Source organism: Brassica napus, chromosome C9 (genome assembly GCF_020379485.1).
Source record: "Brassica napus cultivar Da-Ae chromosome C9, Da-Ae, whole genome shotgun sequence".
Classification (NCBI taxonomy): Eukaryota; Viridiplantae; Streptophyta; class Magnoliopsida; order Brassicales; family Brassicaceae; genus Brassica; species Brassica napus.
Window position 1 is genome coordinate 59,572,902 of NC_063452.1, and position 10,004 is coordinate 59,582,905.

At 36.7% G+C, this 10,004-nt stretch overlaps 1 protein-coding gene across 2 annotated transcripts; it reads left to right on the forward strand.

The window, feature by feature from the left end:
* The first annotated feature begins 193 nt into the window (after positions 1-193).
* Positions 194-6,879, forward strand: LOC106424594 (disease resistance-like protein DSC1). Of its 2 annotated transcripts, none has more exons than XR_001284908.3 (10): positions 194-1,241; positions 1,600-2,686; positions 2,809-3,114; positions 3,203-5,287; positions 5,411-5,491; positions 5,755-5,841; positions 5,973-6,069; positions 6,200-6,339; positions 6,437-6,514; positions 6,681-6,879. XR_001284908.3 is itself a non-coding variant. In XM_013865355.3 (10 exons), exons 1-9 carry the CDS (start codon positions 322-324, stop codon positions 6,461-6,463), a joined length of 4,830 nt encoding a protein of 1,609 aa, XP_013720809.2. In that variant the 5' UTR covers positions 196-321; the 3' UTR covers positions 6,464-6,495; positions 6,681-6,879. The 2 variants fall into 2 exon arrangements, 1 of the variants encoding a protein (XP_013720809.2); XM_013865355.3 differs by having other exon boundaries at positions 196-1,241; positions 6,437-6,495.
* The last annotated feature ends 3,125 nt before the right edge of the window (positions 6,880-10,004 follow it).

Below are 10,004 nucleotides of genomic sequence, written 5' to 3' on the forward strand. Positions count from 1 at the left end.
GCAAATGAGTTTTTTTATTCCTTCATATTATCTTAGAAGTTACATTTCATCCCTATGTTTTTTTTATGGTATTTCTTTTCGTTTGCTAATAGCAACGTAGCAAATTGTTTCTAAGTTTAATTAGAAATAGAATTATGAATTTTGGTAATTAATGATCGAATAAAAGAAAAAGAGACAAAGGACACGGTGGCAAATGAAGGAGAAAAGCTTCTGAATATCAATTTGAATAAAAAGTAAAACAGGGAAAGAAAAGAGCCACACGTCAACAAGAGCGAGTGTCCAAAGTTCCGTTGATTTGGCTTCTGTGTTCTCATCGACGCGATGAGCAGCGGCGGGAGGAACTTCCCATCGAGAGGTCATCCATTTCGCCGGCCGCCGCGTTCCGCCACCAAACCGCAACGTCCGTCTTCGCTCTTGGCGCGGAAGCGGGAATTGAAGTTGAACGGAGGATCTCCTTCCTTTATCAGGTTTCCTCGTCGTATCAAATGCTCCTCCTTCGATGCTTGTTCTTCTACAGCAGATGGCGCAGCTGGTTACCGTCGATTATCATCTCCCTCCGGTTCCCATTCCGAAGATATTGCTTGCGTTGTCGATGTTGATTATCGATCATCGGTTTCCTCCTCTTCTCCCGCCGCCGTTGCTGATTGTTCCGTCGCTGGTTACCGTCGATCATCAACTCCCTCCGGTTCCGAGCCGGGCGATGTTACATCTGTTGTTGATAACCTCGATGCTAATTATCGATTATCCTCCCCCTCTTCTCCTGCCGCCGTTGCTGATTCTCAGTTGAAATACGATGTGTTTATCAGTTTCCGAGGAAAAGATTCTCGTGACGGTTTCGTGAGCCACCTCTACGACGATCTGTGCCGAGAAGGCACTGAAACTTTTATAGACAGTGAAAAGCTATATGCAGGCGAAGAGATCAAGACGGCGTTAACCGATGCGATTGAGCGATCGAGTATCTCGGTGGTGGTTTTTACCAAGGAATACGCCTCGTCCAAGTGGTGTTTGAGAGAGCTTGCAAAGATAATGGAGTGTAGGAGGAGCAGGGGCCAGCTAGTTTTGCCAGTCTTCCTCGGCGTAGAACCCATGGAAGTTAGGTGGCAGACGGGATGCTACGATGTGGCCTTTGCTAGGCATGATAAGGCTCCCGAGGGATCACCTTTAGCTGAGGAAGTAAAGCTGTGGAGGAAAGCCATGACTGAGGCAGCCGATCTCTCTGGATTTGATTCTACTGCTGTGAGGTAGGTTTGGATCCAAAATGACATGATTGGCTCAAAATTTTAGATTTTGTCATGTTCGTTGTTAATTGCCTTAACTGCTTTGCTTTGCTTTGCTGTTCCTATGAGTTAGTTTAGTAGCGAGTTATTTATTCAGAAATCATCAGGTTCAGGTTTTTTCTGAGTCTCTTTTTCAAGTTTCATTCAATTCTGCTTAGTTGTATCTGTGTTGTTCCATAAATTCACTCGAATTGTATCTCTAGTTTGTCCCCAAACCTTAGAAAACTTGGCCTTTCTCTCTGTGGACGTTCTTTGTTTGACTTGGTGAGCTTGTACACTGAAATAAACAGTATTCATTTGTTTGATGTTTTTGCGTTTCTAGGCCCGCTTCTAAACTTGTGGACAAAATTGTTGCACGCATTTTGGAGAACCTTGAAAGCAATTGCTTGCGTGAAGAGGAGGGCTTGGTTGGAGCTTATCCTCAGGTAAAAGAAGTGGAAGAGTTGTTGGAAAATGGATCAGATGAAGTGCAGACTATAGGAATACATGGACTTGGGGGTAGTGGAAAGACCGCCATTGCTGGTGCCGTTTTTAATCGTCAACATCAAAAGTTTGATAGCTATTGCTTCCTTGCAAATGTCAGAGAAGAATCTGAAAAGCATGGGCTTCTTGGCTTAAGAAACGAACTACTACGTCAAATCCTTGGTCAGACTGATATAAACATTCCTACACCTGACATTGGATCCAGCAATATAAGGAATCGTCTACGCCGGAAAAGAGTTCTTGTTGTTCTCGACGATGTTAGCAGCATAACTCAGCTGGACTTTTTAATCAAACAAGCGACTTACTATGGTCCGGGAAGTAGAGTTCTTATTACAACAAGAGACATGAATGTAATCAAGAATGCTAGCAAAGTTTATTCGGTGAAAGGACTATCTGGCAGTGATTCGCTTGAACTGTTTTCACGTTGCGCCTTCAAACAGAGCTATCCTCCTGACGAATATTTGCAATTGTCGATGAGGGCAGCTGCTTATGCAAAGGGGCTCCCTTTGGCTTTAGAAGTTCTGGGTTCCTTTCTTTGTAAAAAAACTGTGCTAGAGTGGGAAAGCGCATTAAGAAGACTCGAAAGTTCTCCTGAGAAAGAAATCTCGAGAGTACTGCGTATAGGTTATGACGGACTCAATGATGAAGAGAAAACGATGTTTCTCGATATCGCTTGTTTCTTCAATGGGGAACAAAGAAGTCGCGTAACTGCTCATTGGGATGCTTGTGGTATATCTGTGGATATTGGGATACGCGCACTTCTTGATAAGTGTATGATTACCTTATCTGATGATAGGCTGCATATGCATGAACTGTTTCAAGAAATGGGTAGAGAAATTGTACGGCAGGAGTCACCTCTGGATCCCGGTAAACGCAGCAGGCTGTGGAGCTCTGAGGATGGCCACGAAGTCTTAACAGAAAATACGGTAATTGCTTTAACTAAGATGTTTCTCCTGCATATGAATCTGGTTATATCTAAGGAGTTTTAAAAATTTACAAAAGAAATTTATGAGCATTGCATGCATTTTAACTTCTCTCATATCATCAGGGAACTATATCAACTGAAGGCATATGCCTGGACATTTCTGAAATAGAAGAGATGCAGATCGGCCGTCATGCTTTTGCAGGGATGCCTAATCTGAGGTCTCTGAAAATCAATTCTCACAGTCGGTTTAATGAAGAAAATTGCAAAATCTATCTTCCGGAAGGCCTTGAAGATTTCCCTCATAAACTGCGTCTACTTCAATGGGAGTACTATCCTTTAGAAAATCTTCCATCAAGCTTTAAACCAAATCACCTGGTTGAACTTATAATGCCCAAAAGCAAACTTGAGCGTTTGTGGGAAGGGGTACAGGTAATTTGTATACTATGCAATTTGGTTTCTGTAACGGAGTTGCATCAAAAAACTTAGCTATCTACTAATTCGGACCCCTTGTTTGCAGCATCTACCTTGTTTAAAAGTGATTGATGTCAGCAACTCCCCGTTCCTGAAGGAGTTTCCAGACGTGTCAAATGCTCCCAGGCTTGAACTTATTGTTGCCAGAGGATGTGGAGATTTAGTGACCATTCCAACTCCAAAAAAGAAGTTGAAATCTCTTGAGCACTTGGATCTTTGTGGATGCTCAAAGATAACAGTTTTTCCAGAGATTTCATGGAATATCAAAACGTTGTCACTGGCTGATACTGGAATAGAGGAAATTCCACCATCAATTGAAAACTTCCATCAGCTTGTTTACTTAGATATGAGAGGGTGCAAGATGCTCAAGAATGTTGCACAAATCGGTCACAAATTGGAGAAGCTAGAATTTTTGGATCTATCAGGTTGTTCTAGTGTTACAAGCTTTCCAGATATTTCTAACAATGTGGAAGTACTTATTCTCAATGGGACTGCCATAGAAGAGATCCCTTCCCATATCAAGTACATGAGAAGACTAGAGTTACTGGAGATAAAGAATTGTCCGAGGTTGAAGGGTCTTCCGATCAGTATATGGGAGTTACCGTCTCTTGTGGAACTTAATATTTCTGGATGTCCAAACTTCACAAGCTTTACTGAAATCACAGAGATAATGGCCAGTCTAGAGTATCTTTCTTTGAACGGAACGGCCATTACGGAGTTACATTCTTCAATTGAGAACTTGACTGGCCTTTCGTCTCTAGATCTTGAGAATTGCAGCAACCTCCTCAGTCTTCCGGACAAATTATCCAAATTAAAGTTCCTGAAGGACCTTAATATCTCTGGCTGCTCAAATTTGGATAACTTGCCAAGAAGCATTGGAAATCATGGATCTTTGGTTAATGTCAGAGCAAGAGGATGCAAAAGAGAAATTGCTAATTGTTTCGGGCCTGGCTTAATCTCACTGAAAACTCTAGATTTAAGCGACTGTGGAATCACGGAGTTTCCCGAGGCTCTAACACTTATTTCTACCCTGACGGAGCTAGATCTAAGCCAGAATTGTTTCAGCGCAATACCTCCAAGCATCAAGGATCTTCAAGAGCTCCAAAGTCTCGATTTAAGCCATTGCCAGGAGCTTCAATCTCTATCAGGGGTCCCAGCTGGTCTGACAAGGCTTAATGTTCTAAACTGCAGATCGCTGGAAATGGTTGTACTCGGTAACTCTTCTGAGCTTCAGCTTTATCCTTTAAGCAATGTGGAAACCTTTGTGTTTGCTGATTGCCCATCACTAAGCCATTATGCGATAGAAAATATCCAGGCATTTGCAAGACGCAGAATCTATGTTCTGGCATCCCATTTGGGTGTTACCTTAAACTTTAGAGGTGGCGACCTTTCTCTCAACAGTTGGATGAAACCACAACAACTGCGGTATTTACTCTCTAGCTTGTACGGATATGGAAGCCTCCACGAAGCACTGATAGGATTACATGCAGCTTTTTTCAGTAATGAACTGATATCAAAGGAGCATCCATCTAGGCTACTTAGTCGCATACTCCATGATTTTCATGAACGGTATAGGCTAAGTATTCAGGATATGCTGCACTTCTTCTCCTTGATCGCGCATCTATATTTGTATTACCAAGGAAAGCCTTCAACCAATTTCTGCTTTCCAAGTGCTGACATTCCTGAATGGTTTTGCCACCAAAGAAATGGGTCATTTATTGCGGTTATGGTTCAGCGTCCCGAACGTTCAGATGAGATTTCTACTTTGGCAGGTTTTGCTATATCTGTTCTCGTTGCATTTGACGGCTACAATGATGACAAGGGTATCAGCATCAAATATGAATGTCATTTCTATTCTAAATCTTCTGGCACTCGTGAGGGAGAAGGGTATTTGAGGGGATGGGATGGGAAAAAGGGGACGCCTTCGGCTATTGAAGGGGATCATTTGTTCTTGGGTTTTGATTCATCTATTCTATTTGGTGCGGCCAATGGAATCGAACAGTTTGTTGGATATTCTGAAGATCTTGTCAAAGCCACTTTTCAATGTTACATCGTTGATGAGGATGGGAATACTATCAATTCTTGCACGGTGAAGAAGTGTGCAATCCAACCACTCTATACCAGTGATATGGTATGCCGACGATACGTATATATAATCAGCGTTCAATTTATGTTTTTCATGCTTTTCTTTTTCCTTAAGTTTTACATTAAATAGTTGAGGATTTACCTGGTTCTGATATTTGCTAACTTGCAGACAAGGTCTCAGACGAAAATCTTAAGCAGACAGGACATAACCAAAGGATTGACCACCAGGTTTGCAGGGTTTCTTGACAAGGTTTGTGAACTGTTCATACATTTGATAGTAATACACGCCTTCGGTTATTGAAATTTCATTAAATTTTATCATGTTCTAAGTTCCAACCTGGTATATGATGCGTCTCTGTAGCTTTTGTTCACATAATTTTCGCTTATGAGCTATTTCTTTTGACTTCGATATATGCTGTTTTTATCTGGTACGTAAAAGTCAGCTGCAGGGTGAGGGTTAATCGGGTAGCATGTCCATCATATTGTTTTAACTCGAGACGTTTCTGGTTTCAGGTGTTGCGAAGTTTGGACCTATATGACGCAGTCTCATTAGGCATCATGAATGTTCTTGGTGATTTAAACGTAAATGTTGTCCATCAGGTAAATTCTGCGCAGTCATAGCTTGTGTTCTATCTCAGCATTGCGGATACTATTCCATGCATTGTGCATCTGTAGTTCCAAAGGTTGTCGATTGTTCAATCTCACGAAAAAATATTTTGTTTCCATTATAGGGTGGATATGTTTATATCACTATAAAATGTGAAAACGCAGGCCTGCCTATAGGCCTTCAAATTTTGAATGTGCATCTTGGGACTGCACCACTTGCAGGTCGCATTTTTTATAACTTTGTCCGTTCTATTTAATTTCATATTATCTGGATTAGAATTCAGTGAGGATCAAATTGTGAGGATATCTGTTTCTCTAGTTCATGACTCTTCTCTTTGTTGTTAATATATAGTCAAGCTAGTTGAAATGGCTGAACCATCTCGAGATCCAAGGGCGTTCTCAATTGAGTTCTCAGATGTAGACGGGGGGGATTTTGGTTGCAGAATCAAAGTTAAAAAATGCGAGTTCCGTCCTTTGCAGAGTCATGTCATGGTATATCTTTCATAGACTCTGCATCATTTGGATATTCCTTTATTGTGTACCAAATTAACTTATTTATAGTTCAACCTGAATTCTAACACCCTTACAGCTAATTGACAGATCTGCTGTTACGTAAGGCCGGTGGAGATTTGACACAATGTCTGTGACGTGAGTTTGCCCCTTCTCTGTTAAGACTTCTGTTTCTGTGTTTTCTTTTTCCTTTGCATTAATTTAGTTTGTTGTCATTCAATGATCTTGGTCAAAACCAACGTCAAGTGGGTACCAGCTTCTATGTAAAATGCTGTTTTGTATTGGATATTAGAGCTAATATTAATCGTTTATTTGAACAACAGGAATTTTGCAGGTTTACGCAATATCTGCTTCAACACCATCAATGGCAAAAGCTCGGCAAGTATCTCATCGCCTGTGTGTGTGTCAGTGTGTGTACGCGTATATGAATAGATTCATGAGACCTATCTAGCAACATTTTGAGCATACTCTCCTTGTGGGACTGAAACGAAAATTTTAGTAACAATTTTTTCTTCTTCAGAATTTTGGGATCTATACCTATGTATATAATCTCTACAAAATTTAGGGGTCAAATTCAATGTTTCATAGGGCTGTATCTAGATCTGGCCTTGTATGTCTAACGTAGGGGTGCGCGTTCGGCTATCCATTCGGTTCGGATTGGGTTTATTCGGGTTTCGGGTTTTCGGGGTCAAAGATTTCAGGCTCATTCGGATATTTCTAAGTTTCGATTCGGATCTTTACGGGTTCGGTTCGGATTCGGATAACCCATTAAAATTATTTCTAAAATTTAAAATTTATTATATACTTTACATTTCTAAAAATCTATAAACAAAATAATATATTACATACAAATTTGAATAACATATGTCAAAATACCTAAACTTAACATATAATTTGATTTGGTTTGAATATTTGGATAGATAATCGATAAATATTTCAAGTATTTTTGGTGTTTTGAGTATATTTTAGCTATTTTAGACATTTACTTTTGACTATTTGTATATATTTTCAAGTATTTTGGAAAATTTTAAAATATCTTATATTAAATCTAAAATATATTTATATAGGGAGGTATAGAAATCTATTTCGGATACATTCGGGTACCCAAAATACTTCGGTTCGGGTTTAGTTCCGGTTCTTTAGATACCAAAATTTTGAACTTGTTCAGATGTTTAATCAATTTCGGTTTGGGTTCGGTACTATCTTTTCGGATCGGGTTCGGTTCGGTTATTCGGATTCAGATTTTTTGCCCAGTCCTATCGTCTATATTTGTAACAGATTGAAACTGTATGTATGAACGTGTGTTATATAATGTTGCGTATACTTAGAAACATGAATCTGTGATGATATTTAATGTTGTTCGTACGATAAACATATCATTAGTTGTTTTTTTTTTTTTGAACATATCATTAGTTGTATACTAGCTACATTTCTTAATAATTCATACCATGTAATAGTTTTATGAGATTCACTTCTTATGGCTCCAATGTCTCTTTCTCTGTCTCTGCTATCTTTCCAACTTAACATCCATCTTTCTATGGGAGTCATTCAGGATTTTTACCTTTGATGTATTTGATTGTTCTTTATGTATTGGTCACTTTGTGACTTTGTCCTCCAACAATCACATTTCCTCTTGTTTGCTTGCCATGTCTCTTTCTCTCTCTCTCTGCTACCTTTCCAACTTAACATCCATCTTTTTATTGGAGTCATTCAGGATTTTTATCTTTGATGTATTTGATTGTTCTTTACGCATTGGTCACTTTGTCCTCCAACAATCACAATTCCTCTTGTTTGCTTGCTCTCTCCATGTTGTTATGTCTCTACTTTAGCTAAACAAAAAAAAACCAAATAAATAAAAAACCCAATTCCTTAAACATTACTAAGAAAAAAAACATACATATCTGTCAAATTACCAAAAGCAATGTTCATACTAGTTATAAATTTAACAAAATCCAAATTAGCTAATCACTATGAGCGTCATCTGCGTAAACTTTTCATGCTCTTGAAAATGTATCTTGAAAATGTATGAGGCTCATAGTTTGTATTTAGCCAGACGGCCCTGACTTCAAAATTATATTAAAACAACACAATGTGGTATCATTAATCCCCTAGCATTACAACATTTGAGGTAGCCCACGTGTCATCACCACAATGATTCTTAAAATCCTTAGAGAAATAGGTTGGTCCATCTAAATATATAATAATTTTTTTATTAAACTAACCATAAATTAATTATTAATGTTCTCAATTCTTTCCTTAAATAAAAATTACGGAATTACCTAATGTAGCTAAAGTATATATGACATTTAATGATTTTGAATAATAAAGATTTGATACAAATTGGTGTATTCTCTATTATTTTTGTTTAACTTTAAGTTACTAAAATAAATGAAACAATCACATTAACCATATAATAAAAAAAATTAGTTTTTTCCGTATATGTTATATTTTTGATTTTTTTTTAAAAAAATCTCACATTCAAATTTTTATGATCCATGATTTTTTATTTATATAACAAGATACAAATTATTACAAAATCATGTAAGTAAAAAGTCTCATATATATTAATATCTTTTAATTAAATTATATACGATAGAAAATACATAAATATTTTAATTTGAAATTTGGTTTGAACAACTTTTTTTTTTTGATAAAATCTATGAACAAATACTAACAACTTAATATTAAAATTTTGAAAATTTGCATTGAACGTTTATAAAAATTAGAAATTACTAAAACTTTCAAAACCATTGCACAATGGAAATTTGTTATCAGTGATTTATTTTTTTATTATAAAAGATACAAATAAGTAGAACGCATCATTTAACAATATATCAATATTAAAAATGTACTATTCATTTATGTATATATTATGTAAATTTAATTATATAAAATAGAAAATAGAAAAACTGATTGTTTGGATTGATAAAATTTATTTACGTATTTACACTAATTTAATTATATACGTAATAGTTATTGACTTTTTCATTATCCAATATATATATTATTTTATAATATATAAAAGAACATATTATACGTAAAATAATTTATATATACGATGTTCATCCCGCAAAAGGCGCAAGTCTTAATCTAGTAACAATTATGATATTTACAATCAATAATTTGTTATATCTTTCGCAAAGATGAATTGATTGGTTGTTGTTGTAACTTTAGTTTTTTTTTTCTGTTTTAAAAATAGACTATAGGTTGATTAATCAAAAATAAACTATAATTTTTCCTGGCTTGGTTCTAATTATTTTTATCGTGGATTTATTGTCAAAGTTGTAAATACAGTTATAGGAAAATAATTTTGAGAGCCAGCATATTTCTTTTCTAACTTTTTGGTTGTAGATTTATTTTCTAAAATTAAAAAAAAGGGAAATTGCATCCAATAACCAAACAAAAAACTCAAACTAGCCAAGTAACCAAAATCCTATTCTCTCTCTTCCTTTTCCTTTCTATCTCTCTCATCCCTCTTTCTAAAAATCTAATTTTGATTTTTTTTAGTTATTTCACAAATTCTCCCTTAAAAAAATAATTACTTTATAAAAATATTTTAAAATTAAAAATTAGCTGTTCAAAGCATATACAGCCATTTTCGATGGACCCCATTGCTCCTCTCTTTATCTGCTAGTATTTCGTATTAT